Source organism: Halyomorpha halys, unplaced genomic scaffold (genome assembly GCF_000696795.3).
Source record: "Halyomorpha halys isolate HHAL.00 unplaced genomic scaffold, Hhal_1.1 Scaffold1749.1, whole genome shotgun sequence".
NCBI lineage: Eukaryota > Metazoa > Arthropoda > Insecta > Hemiptera > Pentatomidae > Halyomorpha > Halyomorpha halys.
The window spans coordinates 256,040-271,897 of record NW_027113763.1 but is presented as its reverse complement, the minus strand read 5'-3'; the positions used below and the strand labels follow the sequence as shown (position 1 = coordinate 271,897).

The following is a 15,858-nucleotide window of genomic DNA, read 5'->3' as shown; positions in this document are numbered from 1 at the left end:
TATTTTTCCCTGTTATTCTTTCACTGAATTTATAATTAAAATATTTTTTTGTTTATTTAAATCTTATCGGGAAAAAATTAAATCTACATCTTAAAACAACAGATCAACGGTCAAAGATCTGTTAGACCCAAATATCTCACATAATGAGATTAAATGAAATATTCTGACAGTATAACAGAGATTCGTCGCCACTCGAGGCTATTCTAAGCTTTGGGATTATTTGAGCATTTAGTATTCTAAGATCATAAATAATCATTTTATCTTTGTTGTTTAATAATGTTTTGAGTTCTATTTTGTTAATTTTTTCCAACAGGAATCATCAACCGTGGGGACTCATTTAGGAAAAAGCGATCCAGATCGAACTCTTTGGCAGGAGAGGCCTTGGAGCCTATTCCTCCAGCTCCAGCTTCAGTGTACTCCGTGGCTATGATCGGGGCTGCTGGAGTTGGCAAGACTGCTCTATTGTCGCAGTTCCAGACCTCTGAGGCAATCAACCCCTATGATAGGGTCAAAGGTAGGTCTAATTTCCACTCTGAAATATTTTTTTTTTAAATGATAAAAATAAATGTTTTTTACTCGTTTAATAATTGGTTATGATAAATATGAAATATATCGTAACAAATGTATAAAATACACTTGTGGAGAAATCACTCGTATTGTTTTTTAAAATATTGTTCTGTTTAAGAAATGGATGCGAGAATCTCTGATGAACAATGGTCAATTCTTTATCAATAATTATAGATAAATAATTTAGGGAAATTCCAGGAGGTATGGACCACCGAATTTATTGAAATTACTCACGATCGCCGTGTAAAATTAGTTTTGTATTTATTTTTTTAATAAACTCCTGTTACGCCCGTTAAAAAAAAAAGGTTTGGTAAGTTACGATTTTTTTTTTACCTTGTCATATAATTTTATGTGACATGTTCATGTCATGATTAGTTAATTATGAGTTGTCCATGTAGGGTTAGGTGACGAATTTTGACAGCCATTGATATAATTTAAAAACATAATGATACATCAATAAGTTTGTAAACAAATAGCTAACCAAAAATCACCATGGATTGCGCACATAATGGACCTATGTCTTCCATCTCACTCCGACAATCGGGATTGATAGACCGTGGATAATCGAAAGAGATGGAGCAGTTTTTTTCTTTCTTATGATATCAGAACCTGATTACTTCATTAATGACATCGTGCAAGAAGATGATTGCATATTAGAATATTGGGATGAAAAGTTGGTTTCCTATATTACTGCAATGAGAACAAAAAACAAAAAATTAAATGCTTAGAACGGTGTTCAAAGGAATGAACTTAGCTATTATCATTACAGAGGAAAATACATGATGAACAAAAATTAAAAATTATAGCTTCCAAAAAAGTATTAATAAAAAAATGTTTTCATTTATTGTGACATTATTAAAGTAAAACAAGTCATATGATTTTTATATTATATATACTTCAATTTCTAACTAATTTTGTATTAATTGCAAGAATTTGACCAATTTCAATCAATGACCCATGTGGAAGATTAGTAATTGGTATATTTACTATTTAAGTTATTTTTACTACCATCCATTAATTGATTTATAAGTGAGATTGTGTTTATGACCATTCTCGAGAGATTGAGATTTCGTTACTTTTTCTATCATTAACCCTCCATTATGGTTATTTCCTTCTGATTCACAATATTTTTATTGTTATTTATATAATAGTTGTTAATTTTTTTATTCATTTTATTTTTTATATTTATTTGTAATTTCACTGTTATGTATTATATAAATTCATTGAATATGCCCACGTGGCGCTTTTTTACTACATAGTCAGTTTTTACTACATTGTGCCTAGTTTAAGGTTTTTGTTTTTTGTTTTTGATGTTGCTATTACTTTTAATCTCAGAAACTCCACAATAAGAATGATTTATTATTTTTTTTAAACCTAATTCTCTTTTTATTGGTGTTGTTGAAAATAGTACTAAAACTAAAAAAAATCGTTTAAAATTTTCAAGTTCACTTTCTTTTAGTACAAAATGTGTCATAGGTCAAAAATTGAGTGTGCAATTAGTTAAGTAACTAGAGTTTTTCATAATAAATTCTCATGTTTTACTAAAAAAAAATTAATATTAAGACCAATGAATTGTACTTTAGACGACTGTTAATGTACAAGATGTACAATACTTAAAAATACATGCATTTTTAAAACATTCAATATTGAATTGCGCATTGTTAACGAATAAAAAGTTAATTAGGCAACTTTTTCATTGAAAGGAATATTTTTTTTATTTAGTTTTATTGATTACATCTCCTTTCTAGCTAATCCTCTAGGCGGAAATACACAATACACTTCAAATACTTTTTTTCTGAACCAAAATGTTTTTTCTCTTCCTATATACATATATTTGTTTCGTCTAATACATTATTCCCTCATATATTTCCTCTCCAGTAATCCGCAACAACCATTCAATCAATTAGGCAAATTAACAGAGATCATTAATAGATAGCAACAATAGTAAAGCCGAAAATAAACAAACACAGCAATAGAATAGTTTACTAAAAAATAAATTAAAAAAACTAATACACAAATTTAAAAAACATATAAATGAATTAATATGTTAGAAGACACAAAGAAATAAAGCTCAGAAGAATAAACTATTATCACTTAAATTATTATTTATGTGTCTTGATGTTTTCTTTGCCTCATTTCCCCAACTTTTTATGAGCCCGGTGTTCCATAAAAACCCGAGTGCAGGTGTCGAATAAGCCCATTATTCAAAGCCTGAAGAAAAGTGGTCAGAAAAGGTTTTTAGGGTGAAAAAGCAAGCTTTTAGTCTGATTGACTTTTTTTGTAATCAGGGGACTTTGTTCACTTTACTACAGCTATTTAGGTACCTGAATAAAGTTTATATAGGCAATGAATCGTTTCATGGACATGTTGAACTGATTTAATTATAATTAATTATCTATCTAGTTTTTTTAATTAATATTTATTAATTTTTTACCTCACTAGTCCAGTAGCTCAAGAGGTGAAAAAAGTAAGTTATTCCACTCCGATTTTTTATTAGTTTAACGAAAACTATATGAAGTTAAGTGTCAAAATTGATGACTCTGCTAACCATAGTCAGGGAGAATGGGGTTTGTTGCGGCGGGAATGCGGCAGACTCATCAATTTTGACTCGTAATTATTTATAGTTTTTATCAAAATAATAAAAAAATTGGATGAAATAACTCCCTTAATCTTCCCCCCCCCCTGGCTCTTGGACTGCAAGCTTTATATTCACATGGGAAGAGAGCAATATTTGTTCCTCATAAAAGATAATTCTGGGAAAAAATAAAAAAAATTAAAAAATCTGTTTACTTGTAATCATATTTGTTTGGGCAAATAGCTTCTCCAATTAGTCTAATTTGGAAGAAATTTTCATGGATTGTATGGAGAGTTGTATTAATTTTATCGTTTTCCATCCTCTACTTTCTCCCACGCATGAACAAGCATATATTTCTTGCTACACATTTATCTCGAGAATAGCTCGTCTGATTTGGCACATATTTAATGGAAAGTTGGGGATTATAACCAAAATGGTCCAGTATCAATTTCAAGAATGGATTGGAGAAATTATGTTGTGAAAACTTTAAAAAAATTAATGTAAGAAGTTGAACCTCCAAAGTTAGCTTGATTTTTACTTTCTTAATCAAAAAATATAACAACCCAATCCTTAGAAATCCTTGTGAATTCCATTAAATATATGAAATATCTATATTGAAATAACTACAGTTTTAGCTGAATATGAAAATTGAGCTGGGGAAACATGTTTTTGTAGATTATATTATATGATCAATATAATATATAATGAAATTTTGTTTTTAATTATACCGTTTATTATTACATTTTAATTATATTATTATTATACATAGTAATAGAACACATTCACCCCATATTTACAGATATATATAAATTAACTGATAACAAAATCATGAATATGAACTGTTTTGAAAGTAATTATTATTTCTGTAATTCACCTCTTAACTATTTTAGTATACTGAGCTCCATTAAGTGGAATTTATTGTCAAATTTATGCATACAAATAATAGGTCTCTATTGTGTACACCCTTGCCTATTTTTCTGAAATTTTAGCAAAGAAGGAATAAGGCATATAAATATTTCTGTTCGAATTTTCAGAAATTTTTGTTACTATGACAGTGCATTATCTCTTTTTTTTTTTTTTTTGTTCAATGTTTGTTCTCTTATTTTTAGTTCCTTTATGCGAGGGAACTGGAGGGAGGCAGTTAGCTATTTTAAAACTACAATAAACAATGTTACGATCAAAATAGTTTTAAAACAGATGTTTATCAAGTTAAATAATAAAACGAAACAAACTTGTTAAAGTAAGTTATACACATTCATTCCTATTTACATCAGCCTGGGAAATTCCTTGCTGAGCTTGGCGCTTCACTTGAATGAAAAAGTAGGACTCCGGAAGATCCCGGCGCTTCCAATGAAATTGTAGCCGGGAAGAGTTAACACCGATAAACTTCCGTGCATGCTTGATTGTTCAGAAAGATGGATCAGAGGTTTCAGTGGTGTGTAAGGATAGATAACTGCTTCATGCTTGACTGCAGCCACGACCCTTCCAAATTTACGTCACCCATGCCTTGCCTCAAACCAATTAGTCTCTAACGATAAGTAAGGTCCACTGGTTTTCCCCCAAAAAGCATGAGCCTTCTAAAATAACCAATTATTATCAAAGGATACTGTAAGACAGAATTACCTTTTATGAAATTTAGTAATTGAATATTGCAAGGTTTTCTGATTTCTCCAAACTCTAAACTAAAAATTTTAGTGTATTTTATGTTAGTGTATTTTAGTGTATTATCCTGTATTTTTCAACTAACAGGATTTCAGGAGAACTTTTTTTTCTCTGCTGTGTCACTTACTAATATTTAATTTAATACTGATTCTGTCATAATAAGTAAACCTTTTGTTCTGTCATAATAAGTAAACCTTTTGTTCTATCATGGAAATTCAATAAATTAGTATGGATTCCACAAGGTATTTTTGTCATGCTTTCATTACCGTAAAATTATAACATCATTAAGAAAACTGTAGATAAAGTATTGAAGTTGTGTTTCTTCCATTAGCCCTTTCTTTGAGGTATTAAGTTTTCTAGACTAAACAAACTTAACTAGAAGTTTTGAGCGAAATGCTCACTCACTAATGGTGGTTGACATGCCGAAACTCAAATAAATGAACCTAGAAAGATAAACTTACTGATAAAAAGAAGTTGCGAAATATGGGTCTTAGAATGGAACTAGAGGAAATCTTTTTAGACTCTGATTTCAGAACAGAGTTTCTGAAAGGTATCTTAATAAAAATATATTAATTATGTTTACATAAAACAATACATTTTTTATAAACATATTAAACAAAGTACCAACATTGGATAATACCCTATTCTAAATTATATTAAATTGATATTTTATCCAGAAATAATTTAACATATAAATAAATAATTTACATTAATTTCAGTGTTAATTATCAAATAAATAATTTACCTATACTTGAAATTAAATAATAATGTTAAAGGATTTACGTAAATTAATACAAAACATCGTACTAATAATAATCTGTCCAAATTTGAGAAACAATAAAATGACAATAACATTTATTTATAATTCCAAAAAGCAAATATAGATTTAAATTTCTCATGATATCTTTATAGAAGTTTAGTTTTCTTAATTGCCTTAGTGTTTTTCCAATGAACATGGAATTCAATGTTTTCACAGCGATATATCGCAGGACAATCCAAACATTAATCACTACAGAGAATGGTAGTTCAGGAACGCTTCTGTTCTAAAGGGAGCCCATTAATTATAGTTTGTAGGTGATCAGAGCCCTATTGTCTATAATTAGTTAATTTACACCTATAATTAATATTCTTTGCCTCATCATTTATTGATTATTTCATTTATCATAAATGTTATTTTTTTTTTTAATTGATTAAATATATAGCTACGTTAAGAAAGGTCCGTGTATAAAATGGTTTAAACCATTTTACGTGTGCCCATATTTCTAGCATCATATACCTACTAAATGAAGGATTTAAATAATTATGAAATATGAGCTGGGTGGTTGATTGAACATAATTTTTTTTTTAAATTAATCCTGGATTATAAATTAGGAAGTACTATATTGTTTTAAAACTCCTACATTCAGTTCCTTCTCAGGTTTGCCAGCAATATTAGGAAAAAGCTGATCGGTAGTGTTGATTTAATGAAAAATGATTTTAAAAAATATGAATCTTCTCAAAAACACTAAAAACTAAAATAAGAACATTTTTCCAATAATTTTGAAATCTAAATTTTAATAAAGTTATATTTTATAATTAAAATAAAGTTATATACCTTTGTATACCTCAATCCGAAGACTGAAGCCCAGACTGCTGGAATACATTCTGTTATAAATTTTAATAAATATAAAATTAATTCATAGTCACACTACCTCTATTTTACTTATTATTATTACTCATTTTATTTATTCATTATTTTTATTTTTATTTTTTCTTCTCTCGTCCCTTTGTCAAATAAACTTGTTTATTTTTACTATTAGAGGGCAATTGTTTGTTTTATTTAAGTGTACCAATATCATTATTTTTTGTTATTAATTTTACTTTCCTCTTTTATTAAGAAACATTATTCTTCTCTATTTACTTTATTATTTTTTTTTATTTTAATAATAACATTATATATAGTTAGGGGTGTCTTTGTATGATACTATACCCCCCATTATCAACAGTTTAAAAATATACATAATATAAGGGTTATAGCAACCATGTAAGGCCCACCAGGCCGAACTGGTGTGGTATAAAATAAAATTTAAAAAAATAAAATACCTTTGTATACAAAATGTCATATTTTTGTGAGAACAAAAAAAAATTACGTTTTGTGGTTTTATGGTAATTTATTACATGAAAATAAAAAAAAATAAAAAATCAAAGAAAAAAAAGGATTTTTGTAGCATCAGCTGGATATAAAGCTGTAGTATTTAATAATCTGTAGAACGCATGTGGTAATAATTTCGCATTAAAATTTATATCACGTACAGTGCTCAGAAAAGCCCGGGGTTTATACAGTTCAGTCCAAAAATGAATTGAGAATAACAATCAGGGAAAACAATTGACTTTGTTTTTCAATAGGAGACCCTTAAGTAACGGAATCCCCGAAATTATGTTTAGGTTTACCCTTTAACTTTTACCTGATAAACACTTTAGGGATTCGATCGTTACTAAGTACCACAACTATACAAGCCCATTTCAACCTTTGTCGTGCAATTATGTTTATTATATTGACTGGATGCTTAATTCCTTCTGTAGCTTAGTAAACTTTACTTAATAATAAAGTTCAAACTCATACTATTAGTCTTATTGTTTGTACCTAGTACAATTTCATAGACTTGTACAATATTAACTTATACTTTTTTTTCCTTTTTAACTCTAATAATATCACTAGTATTCGTTCCTATCATGAACCGAAAAGTAGTAGTTTGTGCACTTGAATTTATGGAGTAATACTAATAGCTTTCATTATGAAACAAGACCCAAACCTCATCATTCCTCAGCTCAAGGCGTTGTTCTTCCTTCAAATCGAACCCCCATGCTTTACACCCTCTACGAATTGTAATCAATTCATGAAGACTATGGTTTTGTAAATTTTAATTTTTTTATTTTCTAGAAAGAAGGTGAGAACGGAAAATAACCAGTATTTCCCTGGTTCCTAGAAATGATTCCTTCATTTCTTCTAGAATTTGGTTTTTTTCATTTATGGTACACCCTAAATACTTACAATGCTCTACGTAGTCAAACCTCCTGTATAAACGAATGCTATCGAATTTGTAATATAATACTCTGTGATTAAACAACTGAAATTAAATAATGCCCATTGGATCTGTTACAAAGTTTTTCTTAAACCGTTTTGTTCAAAATAAAATAAAAGGTGTCGTTTTGACAGATACAGTGAAAGTTAAATTGAGATTGTTTATGTAATAGGCTGCTTGAATAACTTATAATAACACTCATCTTTTTATAATTACGTGGAAAAATTTCAAATATCAATTATAAATGGAAAAATATCATGAAGACCCAAAGCGTGAGTTCCGTATTTTTTCGAGAAATAAGATAGAATTATAAACGTATTTTCATCTATAAAAATGTTTTTTTGTGTGGATAAATTATTGTTTCTTTTATTTACCATATCCAGTTTGGTTTTTTGATAACTAAAATTTTTTTAAATAAAGTTATCACTATCTGTTGAGTTAGAAAATGTCCCTATCTAATTGCTATAAGCTGTTAATTATATCCTAAGCCACCCACAACCTGATGTAAGAATATCCCGGCTCCAATCTGTGCCAAATTATGCGCTCTATGCTCCATAAATTTACTTCAGACTTTTACTTATTCATTCATTAACGATTTCAACAAGCATCGTGTAAATGATTCCTTTATTTACAAGAGTAGTAGTACCGGGAGCATGACTCACTGAAATATCTTCTAAAATAATGAAAAATAGTTGACTGTGGGTAACACAAATAAGTTGAAATAACTTATTTTTTAGTGCCAACGTTTCGGCTAGAATTTCTAGCCTTCATCAGAGCTAAGAACAAAGAACACAGTAATAACCATTGAACACAAAAAAGAAAATATAAACAGAATGACATAAAGTAAATAATTATACAGAATGAAATCAATAAAAATAAAGTGATGAAAGAAGTGAAACCTAATATGTATATATAGGTTTTCACTTCTTTCATCACTTTATTTTTATTGATTTCATTCTGTACAAATATTTAATTTATGTCATTCTGTTTATATTTTATTTTTTATTGTTTGTATTTATTGGCTAGTATCTTAATATTATTTAAGTGCTATGTTCTTAGCCCTGATGAAGGCTAGAAATTCTGGCCGAAACGTTCGCACTATTAAATAAGTTATTTCAACTTATTTGTGTTAACCTCTGACCACACCCCCAAACCATCTTCTTCTCAAATAACTTCTAAAATGTTGTAGGTCCTTATGTATACAAAGTAATCGGTAGTTACAAAAGAGGAATTAGAAGGAAGCGCGGAGATATGGACCCTTGGAAGCCTAACCATGATTTTTTTTTTGCAAAGACGTAATGATACTAGACTTTATCTTTATACTGTAGAGTTCTTGACAGTTACAAAAGATTCCATATTGAAATGAAAATAAAAATTTTAATTCAACTGTTGGGTGTCATAAAAAGGAAAGTACCATTAATTTTGTTATCCCCTTCGTGACCATTTCTTAAATACGGGAAGGAGAGGGAGGATACCCTACATATTACCATCCTATTCCCATCCAGGAAAGGTTAGATTCTCATTTCATTGGTCCGCCACGAAATAAAATTCAATCCCTGCACAAAGAGGGAAGGTCTGGCGGATTTATCGGAGAACCTCCATGCGCATATTGGTGAAAGCCCTAATAGATGGAAGAGGATCCTTCGAGAAGAAACCTTGCAACAATGGAATCGACGGTGGGTGAGTACTTTCCAACCGTTGATTCACGCCTAGAATCAACGTGGGTCCTCCCTGATTACTGGATCTCACAGTTCCTCACGGGTCATGGGGGTTTCCGAGCTAAGCTCGCCGTACATGGCATAAACATTGATTATCTATGTCCAATTTGTCAGGTTCCTGAGACCGCCGAGCACATGTTACTTGCCTGTACCGCATATGAAGCACTGAGAGCCAAGATGATGAGAGAAACAGGACTCTATGTTCTGACTGAGAGCGATCTTCCTGAGCTGATGAAAAAAGAAAACTACCCGCACTACAAGAACTTCGTATATGGGTGGAAGGAGGCTGTGGGCCCTACTCACTTCTCCCTGGGTAGGAGAGAATAAACTACACCAGCAAGGCCTCAGGAGGAGAGCAAGACTTATTTTGAAGCAATAGCAAGCTGTGTGCACAGCTATGTAAATGTTTGACATATGCAGCAATGAGTTGTACCAACTGCTGCGAATACCCGTATTGCCTAACAGGCAGGGTAGGGTGATAAATAAATAAATAAATAAATAATAATAATCCCTGCACGCTGGAGTCGAACCGGCCCCAGAGGTTGTTTAGGTGACGTCTTAACTCTCTTCTTGTTATGCCTCTCATTAGTTGGTACTTAATCCTTTAATAGGATCGAAGTTAGTGAAGTGTTATGTTTCTATTACCCCTTCTTGAGGGGATACATTTGTATTATTAATAGAATTTATAAAGCTACAAGTATCTTCCTACCACTATTGTATGTTTTTGTTTAAAGATATAAAACCTTTTGGACATCAACCTCTTGAAATTATAAAGCTACATGTATACAGACAAACAAACAAATAGACATTCCTTCACGCACACATCACATGCACGTGATTCCCGAATCACCTGCAATCAAATGCAAAATATATATTGAAATATAAGAAGAGCTATACTTTAGAAAGGAGGATTTTCGCTTTTAAAAATTTAAAAGCCAATATAACTCTAGCTTCCTCATCTTTGAGAACTTAAGATAAATTTGGGGTCAGTCCTATTCTGTTTATTGATGGGAAATAGTAAAGACATACATCAAAAGTATGTTTAATCCTGAGAATGGACTGAGAATATTGGCACGGTGGAAGAGGAATTTTTCTAAACACGAGAGAGTGCGTGAGTACAGCATGGCCTATTCTCAAGCGTGTTAGAGCAACTTCCTCTCTGCGCCCGCTGCGGTAGAGTGTCAACCATAGTTTTACTACTTTTTAATTTCTTTTAATTTACTCGGAGACCTTTCATCCCACATGTCCTGCCATCTATTCCGATACTTTATTTTAAGAGATCTACTGAGTTCTGTTGGGGTAAGAACGGCGGTGCCTCGGCCAGGGAGCGTGAGTTCCTCTCTGGCAGCTTTGCTCGTTGCTGACAATACCAATGTGGATTGAGGCCCATATGCAGTTTATGGACTTACCTTCTTAAAGTTCCTCAAATTTTTGAGTTATAGAAAAGAAAAATGGAGAGCTGACGCTATGGCGTGGAGTTCGGCGATATATATTGAACATAATTTAAAGTGAATATGGTCCGGATTCGATAAAAAAAACTCAATTAATGACAACTATTTTAATGAGCCAACGTTTCGCCCCACGTTGCATGGCTTCGTCAGAGCTGTTTTGATAGAAGTCTAAGTCAGAGTCATAACATAGACATAACAGACAACATAATTTATTTGTGGGTTGAATTACAGGTAACGAAGGACGAGGTGGTTGAGCTTTCTGATTTGGAACTATCAGTGTAAATCGAAAAAAGGTCCCGGAATATTTTCATGAAGACGCGACAACCGTTCTTTATGCTCCACTATCACTATTGAGTTAACTTGTGAGTAAATTCAGATCTTCAGATATTTTTTTATCATGGAGAGTTGGGAAAAGCAGTTATCTTCTGAACTGTTGTACAACATTTCTACAATTTCGCGAATGTCTTGTTTGATTTTTTATCACAAGGAATAATGAAATAAGGTATCTATGATCTTCTGGTAATGATTGCTCCTTTACTGTTTATCATCTTATCCTTAGATGCAGAAAATCCCTACTCTGTTACATGATTATTCCATGGCAGGATTCGCATAATCGATTTTAGGATCTTCCGTAATAATCGCCTATCGATTCTGTGTTGCTAATGAAGCAGATTATGAAACAGGGCCATCGCCGTCACGATATCTCTACGGGATTAGTTCGGGGCATGGACATTATCAAGGATTACGATGAATTATTAATGAGCGAACAGTTACTACTAACTCAAACCTGGTTAGTCATATCTTCATCCGAAATTTTTGATTAATGTCGGCCAGTTGGGAGTGATTGATTTGGCTATACGAATTCTTTAACGTGTAAAAAACCATGACGAATTATTACTCAATGGTTTGTTAATTAAATTAATTGTTTAATAAATCAATTAATAACAAATAATAAAAATTTATTTTGGAATCATCATACCAAGCTTTAAAAACTATTTAGTTCTTTTACTTGTTTTCTTTTCTATTGTATTCTATCCACTTTGAGATCGTACCAAATGGAAGTATATGCTAAACTACCCCTTAATCCAATAGTAAATTATTGAATTTTATCACCTCCTAAGCAAGGAGTTTTAACTCAGGTTAATACAAATTTATACCCAGGTTATGCATTAAAACCAGCTGTCCAAAACATATTATTGAATGTCAACGAAATACCAGGAAATGGTCGATTACTTAACCTTTTAAGATGAGTATTTGAAGAAACCACCCCATCGATGACGTCAAAGCATTGCGTACTGGTAGTTACCGCAATTCTCACAAAATGAGCTCTCTGTTGAAGTTTACGTAAAAAGATTCCTTCTGCCGAATAAATGAGCCTTTAAGATGTAATGAAGAAACAATTAATACAAATTATAAAATTAATGTATTGGGGAAAACTATGATGAGAATAAAAATCATAAAATAGTCACAAAAGTGTGAAAACAAAAAATATGTTATTTTCGAAAACCAAGCAGCCAGACGGTGGCTGGGGACAGGTAATGTCAGAAGGCGTCGTAAAACCTAAATTAAAAAAAAAAATTACTATTGGAAAATTACAAAAGAGTATAAAGCTCAGTATAATTCTAAATTGAAATATTCAACAAGATAAATGAAAACGCAGACATAATATTGTTATTTTTTATTACAGAGATAAGGCCCCGAAATAGTTAAGATATGAATTATATTATTCTGGCTATGCAGGTTAAATATGTTGTGGTGCCTCGTGCACGGAAGAGTGTTCTTGATACACAAAAAGGGAGATATACTGTTATTTGAAACCTATTGTGGTATCACCTTGCTTCCGTGTGTTTATAAAATTACTCTTTCACCGCCTTCTCGCCCGTGCAGAACGTGATAGGGCCTAATGTCGACTATTGACTAATGTCGATTATTGAGAGGGAAGAGTTCCGTTGACTTGATTTTTGGTCTGCGAAAGGTGCTAGAACAGACATTAAAGCACTATTGTGGATTTCTAGTAAGCATACGACAGTTTAAACCGTGAGGAATTAATCGAGACCCTGAATTAATGCAGTGCCCAAGCAAGTACGCCTTATCAATACGTCATACTAGTTTGGGGCTTGACATTAAGGAGTAAAGCAAGATAACGCGTTGCCAGGCTTCCTTTGCAACTCGACATTGGAAAAGCAGCGATAGATTCTGGCTTGCAAACAACAGATGCAATTATAAATAAACTGGACACATGTTGAAGAATTGTATACTGTGGGGCGATCCTTGCCAGTCGTCACGGTTGCTTTCCTGGTTTCATTATTAACGAAGAAGAAACCAAGTACATGTAAATGTATTTGCGTGTGTGTAAGAAGAGGAGCTGTCACATAATAGATCAAAGGTTCAGTTTGGTCTTTTTGCATTTGAACAGATGTTAGATTTTATGTGCTAGTGTTAACTGATTGCGAAGAACAACAGGGCGTCTGCAGAAATGAGACGGATTATCTTGGTTACCAATCGGAGATATTTTTCACTAACTAGTAAATTTTGAACAGTGCTTGAGTCGCCGAACCAAGCTTATAGTTTACAAGACACATATTCGACGAGTACTACTACCTCACATACATGGACTACAATAAAGTCAGAAGGCCGAAATTGGACAAATTTAACAAACAAATTTAAAGATTATGAAATATGTAAACCCACTTTAATTCTTATAAATCATTTGGTATAGAAAGTGTAATAAAGATATTAAAGTAATTTTTCAAGAATAGGCAAACAAATTACATGAATTGAGCAGAATAAAATCCTTAAGAATTGGAAATGGGATCCGGAGGACTCGGACTTTTGGACCCAATTAACGCTACTACTTGATAAAAGAAAATGCAATATTGAAAATATAAAATACCACTTTCGAAAAGTAGCGTTAAACATTTGGAGGTTTATATAAAAATTTCGAAGTTGGGATTGCTATGTAACCACTTATACATACGTTAATTATTAAATATTGATTATTAACTTTGATATCACACAACTTTCGCTTACTAACTCACTTACGTCTTCAAGTTTTGTGTGGTTCAAGAGGTTGTGTTGCTGTTTTTTTTAATTTTGAAGGAAAATAAATCTAAAGACCAAAATTTGAATAAATATTTTTAATTTTTTTGTTACCATAAACGTTCCAATTTTAGGGTTTCTCGGGATCAGAATAAAAAATATAATTGTTTTTCCTAATACAACGAAACATGCGATTCAGAAAGATCGTGCGGCCTCGGAATTTCATGTTTGAATTTAATTTATCTACTTTTTTTTTTTCATTTTTCTCATTTATTTATTCATAAAATTCTTTAATATTTTGTATTAATTCATTGTATATTACAACGAACAATGAAAACTTTTTATTTTTTTTTTAAATAAACCAAATTAAAGGTACTGTTCTGTTTTGTTTGACTGTGTAAAACTTCCTTGGTCATGAACGCCATTTATGTCCTAATAGTTTCCGGCAACATTCAATTGACTATTTTATGTCACATGCATACATAATTATTTATACATAATCCGAAATTTTTCCCGATCGCAATTTTTTCTCTACATATTCCATATATAGGCAAGTGAAAGTAAAAGAAAATATAAGCACAATAAAGGTTTGGAAAGTTATTGTAGATGTAATGTTTTTTGATCAACGGTAATGTAAGGATGTATCGTGGTGTAACCATTATACAGGGACAACCGCAAGCACCTCTAGGTTCAATGAACATATAGATACCAGCTCTATACATGCTGGATGTGCCCGTGCCGCTAGTCGATTAATACATACTGTCCGTCACAGCTAACCCCAGATAACCCATAACAGGGGGCAGGAATTACTCATTTAATGGTATTATGATTATTACTTTTTAGTGATTGGATATTATTTTTGTACCTCGAGTAAGAGTTCTTAAATGATGTTTTAAGGACTATGATAATTTATAATATATGACATTATTTATTTGTTGTGATATTAAATCTGTCATTTCATTTTCATTTTCTCTCTTTGTACTATTTCTTTCACTTTTGAATGCCCACCATCTATTCAGAAATTTAATAATCCATTTCAATGGAAGCCAATCTCAATATTTCTCATTTTTCGCCTGAAGATTCCTGTTTTCATCCTTGAATGGAACCGATTTATCAAACAATGAGTAATAAAAATGACGAGCTGTTGTATTACTAATTATGTATTCTATGAAGGAGAAATTTGAATAATGTGTATACTATTTATGTATTACATAACATAAACTATAACTATATATATTTTTTTTAAAACTTTACTTAATTGATAGATATTACAATCTTCCATACTATTGTGGGCGATAGGTAATAGTGATGAATGATCACATTCATACCAAAATAAAATAAAATAAGAATGAAAATCAATAAATAAATAAAAGAAATAAAATAAAATAAAAAAATGTACATTAAAATAAATAAAATCTCTCTTAAAATGTATACAAACAGGGAGATAAAAAAAAATGAACATAATCAAACAATGTGTATGGAAAAATAAATAAATAAAATAAAATAATAATAAAAATAATATAATCTCTAGTCACATTTACACTAAAAAAAAAAAAATGTTAAAAAGTATTTTGTAAGTATTGTATTGCTATGTATTGACAATCCGGGGTATTGTTAAGGTGTTTCGTCATCTGCCTCTATACCTGGTCAGGGTATCCTTCTGGGAAGCTTTTAGCATCCTCGGATGTGAAAACATTTGTATTAAGTTTGTCACATTACCAGAGGCCCCTGAGAAAATTAGATTGGCTAACCTTTAAGTGTTCTAACAAAAATGATAGCTTGTG

The 15,858-nt window shown here is 31.2% G+C and overlaps 1 protein-coding gene across 1 annotated transcript in view; it reads left to right on the top strand.

The window, feature by feature from the left end:
* Positions 1-313: 313 nt before the first annotated feature.
* LOC106690510 (GTP-binding protein REM 1) overlaps positions 314-15,858 on the top strand; it is a gene marked incomplete at its 5' end in the record, with an annotated part of 60,328 nt that continues 44,783 nt past the window's right edge. The window contains 1 exon segment of the mRNA XM_014435949.2: positions 314-514. Within this exon segment, the coding sequence (XP_014291435.1) occupies positions 427-514 (88 nt within the window).